Source organism: Chiloscyllium punctatum, chromosome 4 (genome assembly GCF_047496795.1).
Source record: "Chiloscyllium punctatum isolate Juve2018m chromosome 4, sChiPun1.3, whole genome shotgun sequence".
Lineage (NCBI taxonomy): Eukaryota > Metazoa > Chordata > Chondrichthyes > Orectolobiformes > Hemiscylliidae > Chiloscyllium > Chiloscyllium punctatum.
In genome coordinates this window covers 65690802-65717179 of record NC_092742.1, presented here as the reverse complement: position 1 = coordinate 65717179, position 26378 = coordinate 65690802, and the positions used below count along the sequence as shown (strand labels likewise).

The following is a 26378-nucleotide window of genomic DNA, read 5'->3' as shown; positions in this document are numbered from 1 at the left end:
GTAGCATCATATCTACCTGGAAACGTAACAAACTTGACATCTCAATTAATTTATTTGCATGAGCTGAATCAAATTGGTTGACCTCTACATCAGAGAGGGAGGGAAACTAACCACATGTCTTGTTATAAGGATATTTTAAGTGAAATATTAATTTAGAATATCATTGACTAGACATTATATATATAGATATATCTTGGATATTTTGGAAAGGACACTTTGCAAAGAAAGAGAAGCTGGCTAGAGCAGGGAAAAATGTTACATCTGCACAGAACACAAGCTGCTCGACTGGAGTGAGTAAGTCTTCAATACTTTCAAAAAGAGGCTATATGAGACCCAGTCTGTGTGTAATAAAGCTATAGGATTTGAACATAGAGAATCAGAGGTATAACCTACTTTGAAAAATAAGCTTTACATTCTCTGATTTTACTCTGAACCTTATCTCACTAAAAAGTATGATTTGAAAGCCTATTGGAAGGCTTCATCACCACAAGTTAGCAGTTCCTAAGGAGAGTTCAAAATCTACATCACTGTCTCCTGAAAAGTGACTTCATTCAGTCATACCTGATCCAAGAAGATACCATAGTTCCAATAATCTATGCGCAAAGTGACTTTGGCTACAGACCAACATTTGAACAATCTCCAAATAATTATTTTTCTTGAGTGGAACTGTTACTTGACTTAAGTACTTTTAAGATAATTTTCTGGAAGTTGTCTTTGTGTGCATTAATTTTCAAGAAATAAAGTTGTATATATTTATACGATTTAAGCATTTTGTTAGTAATTTTTATATCTTGACTAAGTTTAAGTCATAATAAACTCGTACTTTGCTTCTCGCTGTTGGAACTTGTTTCTGGTACTGAGCTGTACACAGGCTGATATATCCAGACAATTCTCAGTGTATCCTCCTTTTTTAAGTTCATACCTTGGTGTGACCAGTGGAGGAATAGGATAAGAAAACATGAAAGTTCACCCCTCTTAATTAGAACATAATACATTGAAATTGCCAAAGACATTCTAAATCCTGAAGGTCAGAGTACCAAATCCAGGAAAACTTTGATTTCTTTGATTTGATCTTTGGTTTCTGGCCTCCATATACTCAAGAGCCAAATTGTCTATACAGTACGGATACACAATTTTCAAACTAAAGGAATGATAATGGACAAAACTAAGAGAGAACTAGAACTTCAAGCACCATCCATTACTAACTTGCATTCATTTTTGCACAGATTTTGTGATGGGTGCATACATTTGACTAGGATAATTTGCTATCTTGAATGGAATTAATGTATGTAGAATGATCACTTGTGCAATTACACATCCTTCAGCTCAAAGTTCTTATCTGATAAGACACTGGTAATTCTTGATCACATTAAACAGGCTGAAGGGTTCTTGAAATGAACATTCTGGCAAATTGTCAATTTTCAGGCAAACAAAACTTAGAAAAAGAGGAAGTGAGTATCATTGAACTTGATAGGATGAGCAAACAGAAGGGCAGTACATGAATTTCCTGAGAGTTTTGAATTGACAATGGTATTCTGCATAACACCTATGACAGTGACTAAATTTCAAAGGCAATCATCCAGAAAGCCACTACATTGTGGAATATGTGGTTGCCATGGATTGTGGAGCAAATGCAGAAATGCAGTAGTAAAGATGAATTCCATAATCAGGGAGCAAACTTGATTTATCCAACCCAGAAGTCCAAAATGATGTGTTAGCTCATAAGTGTCAGGGAAATGATAAAGGATAAAGCAGGCGTAGAGGGTTGGAGCATCTATATTTTGTGGTTTACTGATATCATTTATATGGGAGAAATCAAAATGCTATGAAAGGTAATTAAGAGATAGATTAAAGAACAATTCCAATGTCTTATTTCACATTATTATCTCTGTGAACCTGTCACCCTGCCCCAAATCCTCAATTGATCAGAAAAGGTAAGGAGTTCATTGATTTCTTTGTCACCAACTTTGAATCATGTGTTCAGCTGTTTCTGTATTTTTCATTCTCCATGTCCATCAAACCAAATGTCCCCAAAGGCTTCACTCTGTTCAAGTCAAAATATATATCCTGTCTGATTCATTTTCTATAATTTCTTTCATAGTTCCTCTTAGTTCATCTTGTTTATTAGATCCACCTCCCTGTTCTTGGTCCCGTCCCCACTCAACTGTCCTTCCAGCCACCTTATGGTCATAATAATTTGTTTCTTCAAATACAGTCATACCCCCTTTAATCTGCTACCATCATCCCCTCGTCAATATACAGGTTGTTAGCTCCTCTAACCAGCAAGCTGCACCCATCACTAAACTTCCTTTACTTTCCAAAGCAGCTGGCCATGTTATCATGCACTTCCAAATTAGGAGTAGGACTGGCCTTTGAACTTCTCTAGGCTGTTATGCCATTTGATAAGATCATGTTTGATATGATTATTGCCTTACTTTCACTTTCGTACCTACTATCAATACTCTTTGGCTCCCTTGTTAGTTAAGATTCAGTTGATTTATTTAAAATTCAGTGGCTCTGTCTATACTGCTTTCTGGGAGTAAGTTTCACAGAATCGCAAAGCTTTGAGAGAAAATTGTCTTACCTCTGTCTAAAATGGAAGACCTACTAATTCCAATGGTGTTGATAGTTCTTCAAATCACAAGGAGAAACATCCTTTCAGTATTCACTCTGTTAAGTCCCCTCTGGACTTCATAAGCTGTAATAAGAAGAGATGGTCCTTTCATGGTAATGTCACTGGAAGTTGATACAGCAGCTAGTGGAATTTAAATTCAACTAATAAAATCTGGAATTAAAAGCTGGTCTCACTAATAATAAACATATAAATAATAAATGATTGTTGTAGATTGTTGGAAACACCCTTCAGGTTCACTAATGCTATTTAAGGAACAATATCTGCCTACTTGTGACTCCAAATGTGTTATAATGTGACTGATTCTTAACTGATTTTTGACATGGAGAAAGCTATTCCTAATGAAGGGCTGATGCCCGAAATGTCAGTTCTCCTGCTCCTCAGATTCTGTCTGAACTGCTGTGGCTTTCCAATGCCACACTTTTCAACTCTGACCTTACAAGTGGTCAAGCAAGCCACTTAGCTAAAGATAAATTAGAGATCAGCAACAAATGTTACTGTTGCCACTGACATACACTCTTAAGAAAGAGTTAAACAGATTTCACATTTTTCTAAACTCCAATGATGCAGACCCGAGCAGGAATAGAAGAACCTGACCTACTTTACCTCATAAGCTAATTCCTTTTCCTACAAAATAGTTGATGGAACCTTCTCTGAAATATTGCAATTGTAATTATGTCCTTGCTTTAATTAGGAAACTCTATGTAATATTCGAGATGTATTTTCGCCAATGTCCTGTACAACTATAGGAAAATATCTCTTCTCGTATATTCTATTCCCTTTGCAGTAAGACACAACATTCTATTTCCCTTTCTAATCATCTGGTGTACCTGAATACACCCCTGTACTAATTTTGTGTGACTGATATGCCAGGACACCGATATAGAAACAGAGAAATTAGAATCAGGTATAGACCACTTGGTCTGTTGAGCCTATTCTCTCATTCAACAAGATTACAGCTGATCATCCAACTCAGTTCTCTGTTCCTGTTTTCTCCATTTGATTCATCTAGTATGAAGAACTAAATCTAACTGCTTCTTGAAAATATTCAATGGTTTGGCCTCAACCGTTCTCTGTGGCAGAGGATTCCACAGGCTCATTACTGGGTGAAGAAACTTCTCACCTACTCAGTCCTAAATGACTTGCCCTGCTCCCTTACTCTGGCTCTGGGCTCCCTACTAATTGGAATCATCCTTCATGCATTTCCCTTGTTAGAATTTCTTGGTTTCTCTGGGATTCCTCTCCTCATTCTTCTATACCCAAGCAAATATTGTCCTAATTGTTCCTATCTCTCTTCATACGTAAGTTTTGCCATCTCAGGAATTAGTCTGGTAAAAATTCAGTGCACTTTCTCCACAGCTAGAATATCCATTCTCAGATAAGATCTTCAAAACTGTACACAATACTGCACAATACTCACCAGTGCAATTCCAGCAAGGCATCCCTGCTCACATATTAGAATAATAAAGTAGATGAGGAAACTAAATGTAGTATCTCCAAAACTAATGAAATAAAATATAGATTCTTTGTGTAACTCACTAGTCACAGCTTTCCACTTCAGAAAAGATCCAATTTTTTTTATTTCTGCTAACCAGTTCTCTACCTAAGTTGATAAACTACACTACACCCAATCTGCTGCACTCTTATGTGGAACCTTATCAAAACCCTCTCAACGTCCAAAATCCAGTTGTTCCCTTATTAGTTCTACTAGTTACATCCTTGAAAAAATGTAATAGATTTGCCAAGCATGGTTTTCCTTTTGTAAATTGTACTGACTCTGTCTAATCCTGTCACTGTTTACCAAGTGCTTTGCAATTAATTTTTTTCTCATGGACTAACATTTCCCACCACCAATGTCAGGCTAACTGGTCTATTATTCTCCATTTTCTCTCCATCTTTTTAAATAGTGGGGTTACATTAGGTACCCTCCAATCCGTGGGAACTGCCCTGGAGTCTGTAGAATCTTGAAAGATGATGATGAATCATCCACTATTTCTAGCGCCACTTCTAAACCTGGGTAAGTATTATTTTAACCATTCCAATTTCTCTTCATACATCAGACCTGCCATGCCAGGTCTGGTAAATCTTCAATGTTCTCCCACCATAGCCAGAACACACTTTCTCAGATAAGAAAAAAGGCTCTTCCTTAAGTTGTCTGGAATGTAGGTTATTGAGCCCTTGGGATTTATTAGCCTTTCTGATCAGGGCTTTTCTCACGGTGGACAAATTCACCTTTTCACACATTAGATTAGATTAGATTACTTTTACAGTGTGGAAACAGGCCCTTCGGCCCAACAAGTCCACACCGACCCGCTGAAGCGCAACCCAAAAATAAACATGGCACCTTTTTCCAGGCATCATTTACAAAAGTACATTCCAGATGGAGGTGGATTATAGTTTCTTCCATACCGTAGCCACACTGAGAACAGAAAGCAAAATAATCTCTCAGATATAAGAGGTGTCCAAAGAAACTGACAGTGACTCACCACCAGCTAGGTTACACCTTGAAGTCTCATTATAAGTTCTGGAAATGTAACATGATGCCAAATAACTTTGTCTGCTCATTAAATTTCATGAAATAATCCAGCATCTCCTTTTTTCTGTAGGGTCTTGAGATGTTAAATGAAAATCACTTTCCAATTAATTATAGTGATAAATATTTTTCAGTGCTAAGTTCATAACTGCTAGATAGAACATGGTTCAACCGAATATAGCATTACATGGTAGTATTGCAAGACTCATCCTTTGCGACATCAGGGACCACACTATAAATAAAAGAACATAAGAACTATGTCCAAGAGTAGGCCATCTGGCCGTTCGCATCTCTGCCATTAAACAAGACCATGGCTGATCTTTTTGTGGCCTCAGCTCTAATTACCCGCCCTTTCGCTAAAACCCTTAATTCCTTTACTGTTCAAAAAATTACCCATTTTAGCTTTAAAAACATTTACTGAGGAAACCTCAACCACTTCATTGGGCAGGGAATTCCATAGATTGACAACCCTGTGGTGAAGAAGTTCCTTCTCAATTCAGTTCTAAATCTGCTCCCCCTAATCTTGAGGCTATGCCCTCTGTCCCAGTTTCACCTGCCAGTGGAAGCATCCTCTCTACTTTCATATCTAGTCCGTTCACAAGTTTATACGTTTCTACAAGATCCCTCCTCATCCTTTTAAATTCCAATGAATATAATCCCAGTCTACTCAGTCTCTCCTCATAAGTCAACACCCTCAACTCCAGAGCTGAAAATGTGTTGCTGGAAAAGCACAGCAGGTGAGGCAGCATCTAAGGAGCAGGAGAATCGATGTTTCAGGCATGAGCCCTTCTTCAGGGATGAGGAAAGTGTGTCCAGCAGGCTAAGATAAAAGTTAGGGAGGAGGCACTTGGGGGAGGGGCGTTGGAAATGCGATAGGTGGAAGGAGGTTAAGGTGAGGGTGATAGGCCGGAGTGGGGATGGGGGCGGAGAGGTCAGGAAGAAGATTGCAGGTTAGGAAGGTGGTGCTGAGTTTGAGGGTTGGGACTGAGACAAAGTGGGGGGAGGAGAAATGAGGAAACTGGAGGAATCTGAGTTCATCCCTTGTGGTTGGAGGGTTGTGGTTGGACACACTTTCCTCATTCCTGAAGAAGGGCTCATGCCCGAAACGTCGATTCTCCTGCTCCTTGGATGCTGCCTGCCCTGCTGCGTTTTTCCAGCAACACATTTTCAGCTCTGATCTCCAGCATCTGCAGTCCTCACTTTCCCCTCAACTCCAGAATCAACCTGGTGAACTTCCTCTGCACTCCTTCTAGTGCCAGTATATCCTTTCTCAAGTAAGGAGACCAAAACTGCAGGTGTGGCCTTTGCAGCACCGTATACAGTTGCAACATAATCTCTCTGCTTTTAAACTGAATCCCTTTATCAATAAAGGACAAAATTCCATTTGCCTTCTTAATTACCTGTTGCAGCTGCAGACCAACTTTCTGTGATTCACACACAAGGACACCCTGGTCAGTCTGCACAGTAGCATGCTGTAATTTTTATCATTCAAGTAATAGTCCATTTTACTGTTACTCTGACCAAAATGGATGACTTCACATTTATTAACTTTGTACTCCATCTGCCAGACCTTTGCCCACTCACTTAAACTATCTACTTCCCTTTGCAAGGTTTCACAGTCCTCTGCACACTTTGCTCTACCACTCACCTTAGTGACATCAGCAAACTTTGACACACTGCACGTGGTCGCCAACTCCAAATCATCGATGTAAATTGTGAATAAATGCAGTCCCAACACTGATCCCTGAAACACACGACTAGTCACTGTTTGTCAACTAGAACAGCACTCAGTTATTCCCACTCTTTGCTTCCTACTGGCTACCCAATCCTCTATCCATGCTAATATATTGTCCATAATGCCATGAACCTTTATCTTATGCAGTAGCCTTTTGTGTGGCACCTTGTCAAATGCCTTTTGGAAATCTAGCTGCACCACATCTACTGCTTCCCTGTTGTCCACTGTGTTCATAATGTCTTCATTGAATTCCAAGCGATTAGTAAATCTGTCCTTCGTGAACCTATGCTGTATCTGTCTGATGAGACAATTTCTATCCAGATGCCTTGCTATTCTTTCCCTGATAATGTACTCCAGCATTCCCCAAATCAGAAGTTAAGCTAACTGCTCCCTAATTCCCCATCTTTTGTTTACCTCCCTTTTTAAACAGTGGTATCACATTTGCTGTTTTCCAATTTGCTGGAACTGCCGCACAGTCCAGTGAATTTTGGAAAATTTCCACAAGTGAATTTGTTATTTCTCTCGCATTCGCTTTAGCACCTGCGTGACATCAGGGCCAGGAGACTTGTCTATCTTGAGCTCCATTAGCTTGCCCAACACTACCTCTTTTGTAATATTGATTTGGAGATGCTTTTGTAATAATGATTGTTTCCAGGTCCTCATCTACCTCATCTCTTTGTCAATTACTGGCAAGTTATTCATGGCCTCCACTGTGAAGACCGACACAAAATACCTGTTCAGTGCCTCAGCCATTTCCCCAGATCCCATTACTAAATCCTGCTTCTCATTCTCTGAAGGACTAATGTTTACTTTAACCAGTCTTTTTTGTTTTATATATTTATAGAAACTTTTGCTATCTGTCTTTATATGTTAAGCTGGATTATTCTTATAATATGTTACTTTTCTTTATAGGTCTTTTTGTGCCTTTCTGTTGACTTTTAAAGTGTTCCCAATCTTGCAGTTTCCCTTTGATCTTGGCCACTTTGTATGCCTTCTCTTTCAAATTGATAGCCTCCCTTATTTCCTTAGACACCCATGGCATAGAGTCATAGAGATGTACAGCACAGAAACAGACCCTTCGGTTCAACTCGTCCATGCTGACCAGATATCCCAACCCAATCTAGTCCCACCTGCCAGCACCGGGCCCATATCCCTCTAAACCCTTCCTATTCATATACCCCTCCAGATGCCTTTTAAATGTTGCAATTGTACTGGCCTCCACCACTTTCTCTAGCACCCCATTCCACACACGCACCACCCTCTGTGTGAAAATGTTGCCCCTTAGGTATCTTTTATATCTTTCCCCTCTCACCCTCAACCAATCCCCTCTAGTTCTGGACTACTCCACCACAGGGAAATGATCTTGTCTATTTGCCCTATCCATGCCCCTCATGATTTTGTAAACCTCTATAAGGTCACTTCTCAGCCTCCGCCACTCCAGGGAAAACAGCCCCAGCCTATTCAACCTCCCCTTTTGTTCAAGTCCTCCAATCCTGACAACATCCTTATAAATCTTTTCTGAACCCTTTCAAGTTTCACAATATCCTTCCTATAGGAAAGAGACCAGACTTGCACGCAGTATTCCAAAAGTGGCCTAACCTTTGTTCCATACAGCCGCAACATGACTTCCCAACTCCTGTACTCAATACTCAGACCAATTAAAGAAAGCATACCAAACGCCTTCTTCATTATCCTATCTACCCGCTGCTACTTCCAAGGAACTGAACTTGCTCTCCAAGGTCTCTTTGTTCAGCAACACTCCCTAGGACCTTACCATTTAGCGTATAAGGCCTGCTAAGGTTTGCTTTCCCAAAATGCAGCACCTCACATTTATTTAAATTAAACTCCATCTGCAGATTACCACTTTTTCTACAGTTCTTTCTTTTCACTAGTATATACTTTTGTCGAGCACTTTGAAAAATTGCTTTGAACTGTTTGTCAACTGTACCACCATAAAGTCTTTGCTTCCAGTCTACTTTAGCCACTCCTCCTTCATCCTATTATCGTCTCCTTTATTTCAGCACAGGACTCTGGTATTGGATTTTATCTTTGCACTTTCCATCCACATTCTAAATTCGACCAAACTGTGATCACTCCTTCCAAGACAATCTCTATGACATCATTAATTATTCCTGTCTCATTACACAGGACCAAATAGCTTGCTTCCTTGTCAGTTCCATTGCATATTGTTCAACAAAATTATCACAGATACATTCAATGAACTCTTCTTCAAGGCTAGCCTGTCTGACCTGGTTCAATCAATTCACATGCAGATTAAAATCTCCCATGATAATTGCCATACTATTTTTACAGACATTAGTTATTGCTTTGTTTATTACCCACGCCAATGTGATATTATTATTTGGTGGCTTATAGTCTACACCTGTCAGCAACATTTTCTCCTTAGAATTTCTAATTTCCAACCAAATGAATTCATCCTTATTCTCCATGTCTCATCACCGTCCTGATGTCATCTTTAAATATCAGAGCTACACCATCTCCCTTACTTCCCTGTCTGTCCTTCCAAACAGTATGATACACTTGGATATTTAACTCCCAGGTGTGACCATCCTGCAGCCATGTCTCCGCAATGACTACTAAATCATATTCAATCGCGATGATTTGTGGTGTTATCTCATCTACCTTGTCACAAATGCTATGAGCATTCAGGTAAAATGCCCTTAGTCTAGTTTTTGTACCCTTTTTACGAATTCCAACATCTCCAATAATAATATCGCCCGAGTTATCCTTCCTTTTTACTTCTTTCATAATCTGCCATGTAGTTAAACCCTCCTACATACATGCTATCTTGCTGTTTTCCTTTTCATTTACAACCTTGCTTCCTGTCGCTTTCCCTTTCACCCGAATCATGAGTTTAAAAATCCTAGTCACCACTCCAATTATTCTTTTCACTAGAACACCGGTTCCAGATTGGTTCAGGTGGAGACCGTCCCACCAGTACAGAACACCCCCTGTTCCAAAACTGATGTCAATGCCCCATAAATGGAACCCCTCTTCCCCACACCACTCTTTTAGTCACAAGATTACTTCCCTAATTTTCTTATCCCTGAGCCAGTTTGCATGTGGCTTGGATAGTAATCCAGTGATTATAGCCCTTGAGGACCTATTTCTTAATGTGTTTCATAGTGCATGATAATCCCCAAACAGGTCCTCCTTCCTAGCCTCGCTTATATTGTTTGTTCCAACATGGACTACGACAACTGGATCTTCACCCTCTCGCTCCTGTATCCTTTCAAGCCAATCAGAGATATCCTGTACACTGTCACCAGGCAGGCAACATACCATGCGGGACTCATGATCCTGCTTAGAAAGGATACTATCTATGCCCCTAATTATAATGAGTCCCCTACAACTACCACTTGTCTTTTTTCTCCACCCTCTTGAATTGCCCACCTATACCATGGTGCCTTGGTCAGCTGGCTCATCCTCCCTGCAGCCTTTTTCCTCATTTACACAGGAAGCAACTACCTCATACCTGTTGAACAATGCAAACAGTTGAGGCTCCTCCATTCCTGAACTCAGGGTCCCCCTACCTGCCTCACTTGCAGTCACACTCTGCTGTCTCTGATCACTGATTGAATTTAGTATGTAGTGACATTATTGTTTGTGATGTAAGCTAGCAATAAACCTAGTTAAAATGACCAATTAGCCTTGTAGTGTGGCACTCTTGTGTATACAGGAAGCTGTATATATTAATGTATAGGGTCCTATTGTTTGCTGACCAAAATATTATGTACACGTACAATGTCTATTTCAACTCAATGGAATAGGTAACAGCAATTTACTGATTCATGTCTTAGGAAATGCCCTGATTGAAAATTAAATGTTTTTTTTCATTTTCCACATCCAGAGTGCTCTTACAAATTGTTTTTCTTGACTGTTGCAATTCGCCCATGGCATTTTTTTCACCAGTAGCCACCACCAGTACATTATCTGTATTCTCTAGTTGATTAATTTACATGCAAAGTTGAGGGAGACGTGAGGAGAGGAGGATGGAGATAAATCAAAATGAAGTTGGACGGGATGAATAAAAATTTTATCAAAGCTTGGCAATTAACTGTAAATGGACATTCGTGATTGCATTCTCTGTGAAAGTGCATTGACTAATCAGAGCCTACTTACCAACCACTCAGCATTCTCCTCTCGTGAAGTTGGTTTTCTCCTGGAATTGGTATTCCTGTGAATGGTCCCGATGAGTGCAGAACAAAAGTCTTCAATGAAATGTGTATTTCACAGCAATACCCAAGTTCTGTACAATACTGTAGTGATTGTAACGAAGTTGCCAGGTGGACTACATAGAGTATGAGTTCCTTGATTGAGTCTGTTAATCTGGTCTAATCAGAGAGCCTCACTAGGAAATAAAAAGAGAAGTGTCATTCTGATACACTGTGAACTGGCTCTGAGTTAATGACTTTCCATATAAAAATAAAGGGTGGCTTGGTGACGGGATACCGGCTTCAGTGGAGTTATTTCCGTGGGTAAGAGTAAAAAATATTCCCAAAGAAACTCACTCACAACAGTCAGCTTTGAGATGATGTAAGCTTTTCTGGCATCATGCTATTATTTGGAAAGCTTGACTCATTTGACTGTGTTATTGAAGACTGGACCCAGTATGTGGAAAAAATGCATATTTTTTGGGACACATGAAAAGTAACAAGGAATTCTCCCGATAGCTTGTGGCCCTGCAGCTTTTTCTGTTATTAGGAATCTAACTTTCCCCGAGGCACCAGATACTAAAACTTTTCAAGAGTAGACAGACTTCGTTAATAATATTATGGCCCGAGTCTCCTCTAATTCTGAGATGCTATCATTTTTACTGGGTAATTTGAGAACCAGATGAATCTGTATTGGGATTTTTGACTAGGTTAAGATGACTGGTAGAGACATGTGACTTTGGTTTAACCCTTAATGAGATGGTGAAAAACCGTTTGGTATGTGCAATTAATGATGTTATCATGCAAAGGCACTGCCTAGGTGAAGCTTAACTGGACTTCAACCAGGCACTACAAATGATTAGAAAACACAGCAAGTGGTGTTTATGAGTTACAGGGTATTCCAATGGAATTGGATACCCTCGCCAGTCTGTCTGAGCTTGGGGAACACCATTTGAAATGAAGGTAATTGCATGGCTTCACTCAGAAGATATCCTGAAAGGAGAGATTGTCAGTCAGCCCACAGCAAAACCCCAAAACAAAGCCAAGCCTCAGCATAATGGTAAACTTTTCTTCAGGATTCGGGCCAGCAAGCCATTGTAGTTGCAGCCAGTATGTGGATTCGAGACAGCAAAGAAGTCCTACTAGAGATAAATTGAGCAAGAGAACTCAGTGGCTGGTATCCAGGAGAGTGCACATGCTGGAAAGTCAGCCTACATCTAGCGTGGAACAGTTAAATTGCGTGGCAATATCCAAATCAGAACCAATCAAAATAAACTTCTGGTTTAATGGTCATTCACTTCTAATGGAGATTGATACCGACACAGTTGTTTCAGTGATCGCAGAATCAGTCTTTAAAAAATTTGCTCTGGACTCCAACCCTTAAGTTTGCACAAGACCTTGGCTAGACTAAGAACCTATACCAGAGAACCTTTATAGATAAGGGTGCAACTGCAGTTTCAGTATCTTATGAGAAGCAGCTGTTTTAGTGACCTGAGATTGTAGTAAAAGGCTTGGGCCTAAGTTTGATGGAGCAAAATTGAATGAGAGAGATTCACCTAGATTGGCTCAACATTTTTCAATTAGAAAATGGCTGCCTGAGTGATCTCCTGATTATATACCGAGAAGGCTTTCAGGAAGATGTAGAGACTGTCAAAAGATCCAAGGCCTTCTTGCATGTGGACTAGGAAATAATTTCATGATTCTACAAGGCCCACCCAGTGCCATTTGCCTTGTGTTAAAAAGTCGAGGCAGAAATTAGGAGGCTGAAAAGTGAAGGACTCATCAAACCAGTCCAGTTGTGGAATAGGCAGCACAGGCCATACTGATTTTGAAATCTGACGGTTGGTTCACCTTTGTAGGATTTTTAAACAAATGATAAACCGCTTTTCGCAGCTGGATAAATATTCAGTCTCATGTATGAAGGATTTATACACAAAGCTTGCATGGGGTGTGTCCTTCACAAAGCTGGACATAAAGCCCATGCAAACTTGTAATTGCACTTAGATGAGGATTCCCAGAAGTATGCTACAATTAATAACCATAAGGGGTTGTACCAATATTCAGGACTGCCATTTGGGGTATTGTCAGCTTGTCCATTTTGCCAGGTCTACCCCAGGTCGCTATGTATCTAGATGATGTGCTACTAAAAGGGAAGACCAATAAGGAGCACTTAGAGAAGTTGGACACAATCGAGTTAGACATCTGCTTAGGCAGGGTACACCTAAGAAGGGAAAAATGTGTGTTCCAGACTCTCCAAGTAACCTACTTGGGCTACAGAGTCAACAAGACCAAGTTACACCTGTTGGAAAATAAAGTTTCCCTTGTCTGTACTGGAGCTTAGATCTTTCTTTGGACTGGTAAATTATTATAGAAAGATCATACGTAACTTGGCCTACATCCTGGCACCTTTTAAATTCTTTAAAAAGGGTCAGCCTTGGAAATGGTTGTATAGCCAACCCAAAGCTTTCGGAAAGTAATGAAACAGCTATCACCCTCTAAGGTGTTAGCACATTACAATCCTAAGCGAGAGCTGGTATTGACATGCATCGGGGTAGTATAAGTTCATAAGTGGCGCAATGTATGCATGCAGGATTTTGGCTAATGCAGAGCATAAGTACACCCAGATAAAGATGGAACGTTTGGCAGTCATATTTGGAGTCAGGACCTTTCACCAATATCTCTATAGATGTAAATTTGTAACAATAACAGACCACAAATCCCCATTTAGTCTATTTAAAGAGGACAGGCAGTGGTGCCCATAGCTTCAGGCTAAATTCAGCAGTGGGCTCTAATACTAAGTGCATATAATTACAAGTATAAACACTGTCTCAGAGGCCAAGTAGCAAATGCGGATTCATTGAGCTGCCTCCCACTGGCAAATATGCCATTGGAAGATCCGGAATGGTTTTAAATTTTCTGGACATATCCCCAGTCACAGCTGATGATATCAGACATTGGAAGCAGAAAGATCCAGTACTGGCAAAACTAAAACAGCTGGTGGTGATGGAAGAAACCAAAGGGACATCACAACCAGAACTGAAAGCTTTTTGGACTCTGATAGACCAGATCACAGTCAAGGGCGGCATATTATTATGGGGAATAAGAATGATTGTCCTGACCAAAAGGTCACTGTCAGATACTAGCTGACTCCACCAGGGTCATCCAGGGGTCTCCAAAATGAACATGTTGGCAAGAAGTTACATCTCGTGGGTAGGTTTGGATATAGATATAGGCATGTCTTTACATTTATATGAAATTCCTCTGGTGGCAAAGGATAACATTCCATTAGCCTTTGTAATTACTTACCGTGCCTGCCTACAAACCTTTTATGATTCATACACAAGAATACTTAGATTCCTTTGCACCTTAGAATTCTGCAGTTGTTCACTGTTTAGGTAATACTCTGCATTTTATTCTTCATGCCAGAGTAAACAACTTTACATTTTCCTACATTGTACTCCATCTGCAAGTTTTTTGCCCACTTACTCAAATTATATATATTGTTCTGCAATTTTCTTATGTCTTCTTGACAAAATACTTGTTTGTGATGATACTGCTACTTTAACAAGGTTATTTTGTGCATGTATTTTTTTCAAGGGGCAAGAAGGAGTGTAAAAGGCAGAGCTCCCAGTTTGCTTGGGTTTTGGGGTCTTTGCTAATGGTTAACAGATACTGCCCAATGCAACAATCAGAGAAAAGGTTTATAGATTGTTTTTAAAACAGTTGTACAATAAAAGGGGAGTGTTTGTGGGAATGTTGCAGGAAATTGAAACAGCTGTTTGTTAAATTGCAGGGATCATGTTGGTTGGGTTTTAAATTTAAAAATCACACAACACCAAGTTATAGTCCAACAGGTTTAATTGGAAGCACACTAGCTTTCGGAATGACACTCCTTCATCAGGTGGTAGTGGAGGACTCAATCCTAACATACAGAATTCATAGCAAAAACTATAGTGTGATGTAACTGAAATTATACGTTAAGCCCTTCATCTGTTAGAATACAGTGATAGTTTCACTTCTTTCATGTGTAAATCACAAAACTTTTTTTAAAAAAGTTGCATTCTCGGGTTAGCTGTTAACAATGGGTGATAGCTAGACAATATGTTGAAGGTGTTGGCCCCCTGTGTTCTCTGTCCATGCCATGATGTTTAGATTGATTCTAATCTAAAAAGTGAGGTAATGGAGTTTTACATAAATTCATGCAGTTTTTGAGCTCAGAGTTCTACAAGAATGCATGCAGTTTTTGAGCAAAGTACAATGTAACCCTGTAAGTACAAATTCACCCCACAAAATATATGTGTGCATGTGGGTCTTTATCTGTGTGTGTGTGTGTGTGTGTGTGTTTGTCTGGGTTGGGGGTTGTGAGTGTGAGAAAGTGTATGTGTGTGTGCGTAGTGAGTGCAGAGTGTCTTAAGTCTGTGAGGGGGTGCATGTGCAAGTGTGGGAGTGTGTGTGTCTGTAAGGGTGTGTGTGGTTGTCTGTGTGCGCGTCAGTGTGTATGTGTGTCCGTGTGTATGTGTGTATAGGAGTGCCTGTGTGTGTGTGTAGGAGTATCTGTGTGTGTGTATAGTGCAATGGTGGTCACCTGTAATGTGACATGAATCCGAGGTCCTGGTTTGAGACCCTCCCTATGGGTACTGAACTTAGCTATCAGCCTCTGCTCGGCCACTTTTCTCTGCTGCCTGTCCTGAAGTCCACCTTGGAGGATGTTTACCCGAAGGTCCAAGGCTGAATGTCCTGGACCACTGAAGTGTTCCCCAACTGGGAGGGAACCCTCCTGTCTGATGATTGTAGTAGCCTTTGCTCGGTTTCCCCAATGTACCATGCCTCCGGGCATCCTTGACTGCAATGTATAAGATAGACAACGTTGGCTGAGTCACATGAGTACCTGCCATGTACAAGATGGGAGGTGTAATGGTGATATCTATGTTCACACTCTGACACGTGTTACAACGCCTACCGTGACAGTGTTGTATGAAATTGTCCTGAGAGCCGGACACACATACATACAGACGCGCACACAGACAACCACACACAACCTTACAGACACACACACTCCCACACTCACACATGCACCCCCTCACAGACTTAAGACACTGCACTCACTACGCACACACACATATACTTTCTCACACTCACAACTCCCACCCCAGACACACACACACACACTCACACACAAAGACCCACATGCACACATATATTTTGTGGGGTGAATTTGTACTTGCAGGGTTACATTGTACTTTGCTCAAAAACTGCATGCATTCATGTAGAGCTCTGAGCTCAAAAACTGCATGAATTTATGTAAAACTCTGTTATCTCCCTTTTTAGATTAGAATCAATCTAAGCATCATGGCATAGACAGAGAACACAGGGGGCCAACACCTTCAACATATTGTCTAGCTATCACCATTGTTAACAGCTAACCCGAGAATGCAACTTTTTTAAAAAAAGGTTTTGTGATTTACACATGAAAGAAGTAAAACTATCACTGTATTCTAACAGATGAAAGGCTTAACAGACAATCAATTTTTCAATTTATAATTTCAGTTACAGCACACTGTAAATTTTTGCTATAAATTCTGTGTGTTAGGATTGAGCCCTCCACTACCACCTGATGAAGGAGCGTCGCTCCGAAAGCTAGTGTGCTTCCAATTAAACCTGTTGGACTATAACCTGGTGTTGTATGATTTTTAACTTTGTACACCCCAGTCCAACACCAGCATCTCCAAAGCATGGGTTTTAAATTGTTATTCAAAATTCTGTTTTCTTTTGTTTGTGTTTCATTCAGAGATGTATAAATAAATTCTGTTTTACTTGAAGCCAAGTCGTTTGACCAACTGCATCACTCCTGGATATCCACCGTACATCTGCCTAAAACAACTAGAAAAGTTAAGGTCTGGGCTACCTTCTTAAAATGTTTTGAGGCGGCCTGGCCTGGTCCATTACACGTTATTCACAAATGTAACTACCATGCTTTCACTCCCTTAGCCGCATAATTGATATAAATTGTAAAAAGCTGAGAATATATGACATATCCCTTCATGATTCAACTCAGCACATCCTGCCAAATCAGTGTGCATGCTTTGTTATCTGCCAGCCATCTAATGTTTTCTCCATTCTAATATGATACTTGCTACACCATAAATTTTGACTTTGCATAATAATTGTTTATGTGGCACTTTACCAAATGCCTTCTGGAAATCTAAACACAGTCCAGTTTATTTTTATTCAAATTCTGTATAGACTTGATCTACTTGAATAACTTGGTAAACAATTTCAGAGGATAGTTAAATGTCAATGACATTATTGTGAATTTGGCTTCACGTGCAGGTTAAGCCAGAATGGTAGATTTACTTCCCTGAAGGACATAGTAAATCTATTTTTAATGATAGCCTGGTAGTCTGATAATAGTGGTAGACAATCTAGCAGTTACAGCATCTTCAATTTCCACCGCTTCTACTACCTAGAAGAACATGGAGGACAGGAAAAAGATGTGGCTGTAAGAGCTGTTCCTTTTTTGAGATAGTTTAGGTGTTGGAGGTGATTTCCTTGAATTCCGTTAGAAGCAATGAATGTTCTAATGCTGTTGCATTGTTTTGGAACTTTGGAGAAAAAAAGTCAAAACAACGGCACTTTTAAAACGGAGAAGGACAGACAAGAGGCAACACATAGTCAGTGAAGGAGAGAGAGAAAGAAAGCTACACTGCTAACTGACACAGCAGTGAATCCACACAGTTACTGCCTTTGCTGTTTGAATTCATGTATCTGTGGACATCATAGTGCATCTAGGAAAACTTAATAAACAGCGAAATTCACAACTGATCTTGGAGGAATCTGTGTGGGAGAGCTCACAGCACAGGAACAGATAAGTGCATAGATTTTAATGTGTAATCTTGCCGTAAGTCTACAGTCGTGAGTAGGGTGAATTCTTTCTTGATTATATACTTTATGGAAACGTGTCTCTTGATTGAATTTTAACTATATAAATCATAAGTACTAAGTTAGTCCGGGGCATTTTTTTTTCAGAACAATAAGGCGATGCCATTTTCTGGATCTGTAGCTTGTGAAGGAGCAAAGGTGGCCTTTAGTAGAGTGATCGCCTCAACTTGTCAGATATGGGATTTTAGGGAAAGTTTACATGTTGCTGAGGATTATATCTACAGAAAGTGTCTTTGGTTGCAAATCTTATCAGATCGAATGCAATGGTTGGAGTGACAGTTAAAGGCAATGAGGAATTTACAACAGCCAGTGATGTGATGGATGGCAGTTACAGGGAGAAAAGCTACAAATACAGTCAGAGAGATGGGTTAACTCCAGGAAAGTAGGGGAGGTAGACAGCTAGTGCAGGAGTCTTCTGTGGCTATCCCCATTTCAAACTATTATGCTGATTTGGAAAATATAGGAGGTGATGGACTCCTGGGGGAATGTAGCATGAACAACCAAGTTTCTGGTATCAAGACAGGCTCTAATGTAATGAGGGGTACGTCAGGTTCCAAGCGATCCATTGTGATAGGGGACTCTCTAGTTAGGGGCACAGACATATGTTTGTGTGGCCAGCAGTGAAAAATCAGAATGCTGTGTTACCTCCCTGGTGCCAGATCAAGGATGTCTCAGAGAGGGTGCAGAATGTTCTCACAGGGGAGAGGGACCAATCGGAAGTCATTGTACACATTGGAACCAATGGCATAGGAAGGGAAACGGATGAGAATCTGAAGGTAGATAGGATAGTGAAGAAGATGTTTGGTATGCTTTCCTTTATTGGTCAGAGTATTGAGTATAGGAGTTGGGAGGTCATGTTGTGACTGTAAAGGACATTGTTTAGGCCACTTTTGGAATATTCTTGCAATTCTTGACTCCTTCCTATCGGAAAGATGTTGGTGAAACTTGAAAGGGTTCAGAAAAGATTTACAAGGATGTTGTCATTTGGAGGATTTGAGCTGTAGGGAGAGGTTGAATAGGCTAGGGCTGTTTTCCCTGGAGCATCAGAGGGTGAGGGGTGACCTTGTAGAGATTTATAAAATCATGAGGGGCATGGATAGGATAAATAGACAAAAGTCTTTTTCCTGGGGTGGGGGAGTCCAGAACTACAGGGCATAGGTTTAGGGTGAGAGAGGAAAGATATAAAAGAAACCTAAGGGGCAACTTTCCCACGCAGCGGGTGCTATGTGTATGGAATGAGCTGCCAGAGGAAGTGGTGGAGGCTGGTACAATTGCAGCATTTAAAAGGGATCTGGATGGACATATGAATTGGAAAGGTTTAGAGGGAAATGGGCCAAGTGCTGGCAAATAGGACTAAATTAGGTAGGATATCTGGTCGGCATGGACTGAAGGACCTATTTCCGTGCTATACATCTCTATGACTCAATGACAAAGGCAGTAGGTGAATGTGTGCAATTCCCATGAATGCTAAAACACCATTGTCTGCAATTTCCCCTCCACGTCATACATTATGCTTGATTTGGAACTAGGTAAAAACAATTACTGCAGATGCTGGAACCCAGAGACTAGATTAGAATGGTGCTGGAAAAGCACAGCAGTTCAGGCAGCATTCGAGGAGCAGTAAATTCGATGTTTCGGGCAAAAGCCCTTCATCAGGAATGGAGAGATAAATGAGAGGAGGGTGGGGGTGGGGAGAAAGTAGCATAGAGTACAATAGGTGAGTGGGGGGGGGGGATGAAGGTGATAGGTCGGGGGGAGGGTGGAGTGGATAGGTGGAAAAGAAGATAGGCAGGTAGGACAATTCATGGGGATAGTGCTGAGCTGGAAATTTGGAACTGGGGTGAGGTGGGGGAAGGGGAAATGAGAAAACTGTTGAAGTCCACATTAATGCCCTGGGGTTGAAGTGTTCCGAGGCAGAACTAAAGCACTATAATTTCAGGGTCACTGGATCGAAATCCTGAACTCCTTGATTAACAATACTAGGTGTACCTAAACCACATGTACTGCAGCAATTCAAGAAGTTGGCTCACCACCACCTTCTTAAGGACAATTAAGGATTCCTAATAAATGCCAATGATGCCAACATGCTGTGAAAAAATGAAAAAAGCTACTATGACTCACTTTTTAAAAATCCAGATGTAATAAGTAATTGAAGTCAACATCCATCAGCTGCTTTGGTGAGATTGGACTGTTGTATGGCATAGAGACAGTCATAGAGATGTAAAGCATAGAAACAGACCCATCGGTCCAACCCGGCATGTCAGCTCTAAAAGCTGTATGAGTTGCTGTCACCATTCTTCTCAAAATGTACAAAACTATAGGCTGGCTTGGTCTAGCATAGTCAAGAAAACTATTTCCCAGTTTGACGAGAAGAATCCCTCATAGTTCACAAGATATAATTTTGCTGCATGTTCACCGGAGAGTTGTTAGATTCATTGGGTCAACAATGTTGTTGATGAGAGAGCAGATACTATTAGGTCACTATTCTGTCCACATGATATCATCATCATGCATATTGTAGTTGTCAGTATTAATGCTTTCGTACCCATATACATTATGCTTTAGAGGCTTTGGATAAGGGCTTTGGATCAGTTGGAATATCATGACTATGTTGCTATTCTGTTACAATTCTGCCAATTGGAATGTTGTTAACAATTGTTGTTTTGTGAAAAATTGGGAGTATTGATTATGACTTGAAATTTTTGAACTCAATGTTGGTTCTAAAATGAATTCACGTGGTGAATTAAATTGTGTTATTCTTCAGCTTTTAGTTGTGGTGTTTTGAAAAAGTGGAGCCCAAGAACATAGAGAAGAGGAGGAGGGACTGTCGTTTAAAATGATAGACGGCCTAAAACAGATAGTTATGCTAGTGGCCTCAATGTTGGTGGCCTCCCCTGTGCGGTTTCATCAGAGGTTAGTTACCACTCTCTCTGGGTAATTGATCCAAATGCACCCTCACCAATCACACGACTCTGATCAGGTTCTGTAAAGTTTCCAATGCTTATCGCGCATTTCTGCTGTCACTCTCAAGTTCTTTGTACACTACCCAATTTAATGTCAAGCTAATTTTCAGTCCCTCCCACGGTCGGTAATCCCCGCCCATGCTGATCTCATGCTTTGCCCCGGTACCGTTTTCGTGTGAGCAGCGTGTTTTTTTTTCGTGCTTTTTAAAAGTGATCCTATTTCAACACCAAAGCAAAAACCGGTGAGGTTGGCACAGCCATAAATTTATGTTAATTTTGTAATTATCTGTAAATAGTACAGTATGGTATAATTATGACCGGGGATATTATTTTATTCCACAGTGAAAAATGACGGTCAAAAGCCAGAGTTTGTTGCGAGAAGTCTTTCACCAGACAGTTGCCGGAGGGTCTGCGGGTGAGTCAGGAGTCATATTTAAAAACTCAGGCAATATACATTTTGTTAGTGAATTGACGTTGAAATTTGCAAAGATATGTAAGTACGGAATGCGTCAGCAGTTGGTGGACTGACGGTGAAATCAACTGCCTCCAAATGCGTTTGTAAATATGTTTGAACCATGTTGAATAGAGATCGGGGAGTAATGGTTGACTCTAAATGCCCTCATGGTAACTTGGGAGAAGCAAAGATTTGGCTTTGCCAGAGTCCCCTCGTTGCCAAAAATACACACGTAAGTTTTTATGACAAGTGCAACGGCTCATCGTGTACACGTATTGAAGTTGTGGATATGATTCAGAACCGCCCTTGCTTGGGGAAGCCTTTGATAATTGGTGAGTGCAGTTTTAGTTCCGCGATTCGGCACTGAATGAACGCCCATTCATTAATCATACTATTTCCAGGGTTGTGAAGAACACCTATCCACCTTCTAAACAGCCAAGGCAGTAACTGCACAGGTTCACTGCTGTGTCAGTTAGCAATATAGGTTTCTTTCTCTTTCTCTTTCTCTTTCTCTTTCTTTCTCTCCTACACTGACTTTGTCTGCCTTTGTCTGTTTCTCTCCCGTTAAAAGTGCTGTTGTTGTGAATTTTTTTTCTCCAAAGTTTCAAAACAACGCAACAGCATATAAAACAATAATTGTTGGTCCACACGAGAGGTACACAAGCCGTACAGGGCTAGAGAGAGGAGGACTACACTCTGCAAACATTGGCAATTACATCTTTGAAAACATACTTGGACTAAGACACAATGGAGTCTCTGCATGCTTGAGGTCATGTAGGTGCCTGGAGTTTGGTTGTCACCTGAAAGCTATCAACCTGGGACATTTCTTCCTCAGTCAGCAGCAGTGAATGGTAGTAATTTGCTTACCAGAATGTGCTCCTGACTCGAATCTAGCTCATGTACTCATCAAGATAACAGTACTTGAGCTGATGGAGAGAACATCCGGCAGTCTTTTTGGTGTATCCTCTTAGGGATCTGTGGTTTCTTCCTCCGAAGTGATGAAGATGATGATGTATTGTGAAGCCACTATCTTGAGGCTAGAGTGAGTATAGATGCCTCTGGTACTTTCAGGACTGTTGTGATGGCCACATCTGACCGGGCAGGTTGCGTTTGATACTGTCATCTGCTATGGCATTCCTGAGGAATGATCCTTTAATAAAGCAAGCAACACTAATTTAACATTCTGCCTGAAATTTATGGCACAAATGACCTTTACTCTTTCCCATTATATGCAGGATCATCTTTGGAGTCAGTTTCCCCCTCCATATTTTAACAGTGCACAGTATAAAAGAGTCATGATGTGGAGGAACCAGTGTTGGATTCGGATGGACTAAGTTAAAAATCACACAATAGCAGGTTATAGTCCAACAGGTTTATTTGGAAGCACTCTCTTTCGGAGCACCGCTCCTTCTTCAGATGGTTATGGAGCAGGACCACAGGACACAACTTATAACAAAAGATTACAGTGTCATGCAAGTAAAATGGTATATTTAACAAACCTCGATTGTTATTAAGTCTTTCATCTTTTAGAATGGGTTGCAGGTTTTGATTAATTAATATGTAAATCCAAGAATTTCTTTTAAGTCACATTCTCAAGATAAGTTAAGGTTTTATATAAAAAAAAGTGACATCTCAGCTCAGACAATGCCTTAAAGGTATTAGTCTGTCTGTATCCTAATCTTGAGTCGGACAGATTCTGTTTCCAAAGTGGAATTTACAAAATATTATATGGATTGACTGTCTGCATTGACTTCATTAACAGTACAGAAGAGTGTTGATTTGTCCCCAACTGTTGCTTTGTTGGTGGTTCAAATTTAGGTCACATCACGGAATTTGAGTTGACATTTGTTTTGTTGCTTTTATTTTTAACTTAAAAAGTAAGCTTCTTAAAGCAATTTATTTTAAAAATTGGGATTTCTGCAAATCCCAGTTTTAAAAAAAAGTTTGTGACAGTACTATCATGAGGGAGAAATTCTTATTTAAGCGCCGTTACTTTATAGAATCCCTACAGTGTGGAAGCAGGCCAATTCATCCATCAATTCCACACTGACCCTATGAAGGACATCCCACCCTATCACCCTTCATTTCCCAACCTTCTAATCCATCTAATTTACATATCCCTAGCAATTTAGCATGGCCTGTCCACCTGACCTTCACATCTTTAGACTGTGGGAAGAAACTGGAGACACAGAGGAAACCCATGCAAACAAGTGGAGAATATACAAATTCCACAGGCAATTGCCTCAGAATGGAATCAAATCCGGGTCCCTGGTGCCATGAGGCAGCAGTGCTAACCACTGCACTATCTGGTGCTCAAACGTTCGGTGTTTATAGTCATTTCTATTTTTAAAAATATTTCTAGGTAAGAAGTGAAATGACATTATGTGCAGGCATGGACCAGCTTTTTTACATATGCTGATGAAAATCTGTCTCATTCTACTTCCTCATCACCACAAAACCATCATTGTGTCATTAAACTGCTTGTTGTCAGACTACTTGATCGAAAGTAATGATTTGGAGATGCCAGTGTTGGACTGGGGTGTACAAAGTTAAAAATCACACAACACCAGGTTATAGTCCAACAGGTTTAATTGGAAGCACACTAGTTCGGAGCAACGCTCCTTCATCAGGTGATTGTACTTGGATGATTATAAATTTCTTCTCATTAAATAGTGGGAAAATGACTTGGCAAGATGGCGGCAATTCTGTAGAACTGCGGTGGACAGCTCTGCCTAACAGCCAAGGCATACCAGTGTTATTTGCGATCCCTGGGCAAGTTATGTGGTGGAATTATTAGTTTAAAACCTTACAGAACATGTATTTGGGAGTGGAAAGGATGCCAAAGGGAAAAGGAGCAAGCAAACAGCAGCAGGGAGGACACTCTCCTGCAGTACCTGCAACACCAGAGACTGCAGCAGCAGCCTCTCCTGAACCCCCTGGGGACCTGACAGACTCACAGGAATTGGCTGCGGCGATGGAGAGACTTACATTGAAGGTTGCGGCTGCAATTGATGAAATCCGTGGGGAGATTCACGCCCAGGTCCAACCTATCGCACTCATGCTGCAGAAGCACAAACAGAAGATCCAGGGCCTCAGGGAGAGGCTGGAGGAGGTGGGGGCTCAAACTAAGGCCTCGGAAACCGCAATGGAGTCCCCACCGAGTCGGATCCAGGTGCTGGAGCGAGAGGTGCGGACCTTGCAAAACCATATCGTCGACCATATCTGCAGGCACTGCTGTACAAGGGTTCAAAAATAGTGTTTTTCCAGAATTTCTCTGCAGCTGTAGTTTGAAAGAGGAAGTCCTTCAATGAAGTTAAAAAGAGGCTGTGGGACCTGGGCATCCAGTACTCGATGAGATACCCCGCAGTACTTTGTTTTAGCCACGAGGACTCAGTTTATACATTTGACTCAGCGGGTAAGGCTAAAAACTTTGTGGACATTTTCAAATAGACAGATTGGCCTGAAGAATATGGTTAACGTTTGTTCTCCTTTCTGTCTTTCTCCATGTTTTCCCTTCCTTTTTTTATTCCTTTCTTTCTCCCTAATAATTTCCTTTTTGGAAAGGGGGGAAAAGACTTTGGAATAAGTTGTTTCTTTTTTTAATAACTGGATTTTCCAATGGGAAGGGGTGACATGAAGCCAGGGATGGGTGGAGTGCTCATCCTGACTTTGACTTTTTTTCTGTTGATTTAAGGATCATCTCCTTGTTTGTTTTCTGGCCGAAGGCTGGGGCACAGTCCAGGTTTGAAGGAACTGTGAAGGAGGGGATAGGTAGGGTGAGTGCCCCCTATGGGCAGGGGGGCAAGAGTCTTCCATTCAAGGTTCTATAGTTGGTTTTCTTTGTAGTTTTTTGGTAGTAATAGTTGTTTATAGTTATGATAGAGTAGTTTTTGTACATATAGTTTTTTGATTCTATGAGTCTTTATTTACTTATGCTCAGCACTTTGTAAGCCGGGTTCTCCCTCCGAGGGGTTCAAGGGTGTCTGAAAGGGGATATGGCTAAGTGTCTTATTAAATGGTGCACCTGGAACATTAAAGGAAGTCATTCACCTATTAAAAGGAAAAAAGTGCTTTCTAGTCTTAAGAGGGAACGGATTGATATCGCTTTGATGATGGGGAACACCTGAAATTACAACAAGGGGGTTATGAAAGGGTATTCTTTTCATCCTTTACTACTAAAAAGTAGGGGAGTGGTGGTGCTTATCCAGAAGAATCTTCCGTTCACATTATTAGAACAGGTGAAAGATGAGCAGGGTTGGTTTGTGATACTTAAAGCCCTGATACATGGGAGGAATATGGCATTTTAAACGTCTACTGTCCTCTGGCGCATCCCCTCAAATTTTTGATTAGTGCTTTCTCTCAGTTGAGTGCATTTAGAACACAGCACATTATTATGGGGGGGGGGGATTTTAATTGTGTTTTGGATCCGAAAGTGGACAGGATGCCTTGTGGGCCCCCGACTATTTCTTCGCAGGCCAAGCAGGTGGTTGACTTATGCGAGGAGTTGGGGCTGGTGGATATTTGGAGATGTCTTCACCCTACTGACAGGGACTTCACCTTTTTTCAAATCCACATAAATGTCACACGAGGATTGATCTCTTTCTGGCTCCCTCAGCCCTTCTGGATTCGATTATGAGTTGTAAAATTGGGAAAATAGCTCTCTTTGATCATGTGGCAGTATATTTGGAGGTTAAGGCCACGAGTGAGGGGCTAGGTTTGCGGTACTGGTGTTATGACCCTTTTTCTCCTTAAGGATTCCAAATTTGTGGAATACATTTTGAAGGAGTTTCAGGAATTCTTGACTATCAACTTAGGCACGGCTAAATAGTCCGTCCGTGCTATGGGAGGCTTCTAAGGCCGTTGCTAGGGGATTATCTATTTCCTATTCGGCTAGCTGGAAATGACAGAAGGAGGAACAGCAGCGTCTACTTAAGATGCGGTTGAAAG

General features: G+C 40.8%; 1 protein-coding gene across 4 annotated transcripts in view; it reads left to right on the top strand.

Annotated features, from left to right (window-relative positions):
• slc25a21 (solute carrier family 25 member 21) overlaps positions 1-26378 on the top strand; it is a 565742-nt gene that overhangs the window by 18653 nt on the left and 520711 nt on the right. Inside the window, exons 1-2 of one of the 4 annotated variants that reach the window (XM_072568915.1) lie at positions 21118-21219; positions 21320-21392. The exons of 1 other annotated variant lie outside the window; for it this stretch is intronic. In XM_072568915.1, coding sequence (XP_072425016.1) covers positions 21326-21392 — 67 coding nt within the window. In that variant the 5' untranslated portion in view covers positions 21118-21219; positions 21320-21325. Of the gene's footprint in view, positions 1-21117; positions 21225-21319; positions 21393-26378 lie in introns of those variants that run through there. 2 more of the 4 variants (XM_072568917.1, XM_072568916.1) reach the window with 2 other exon arrangements.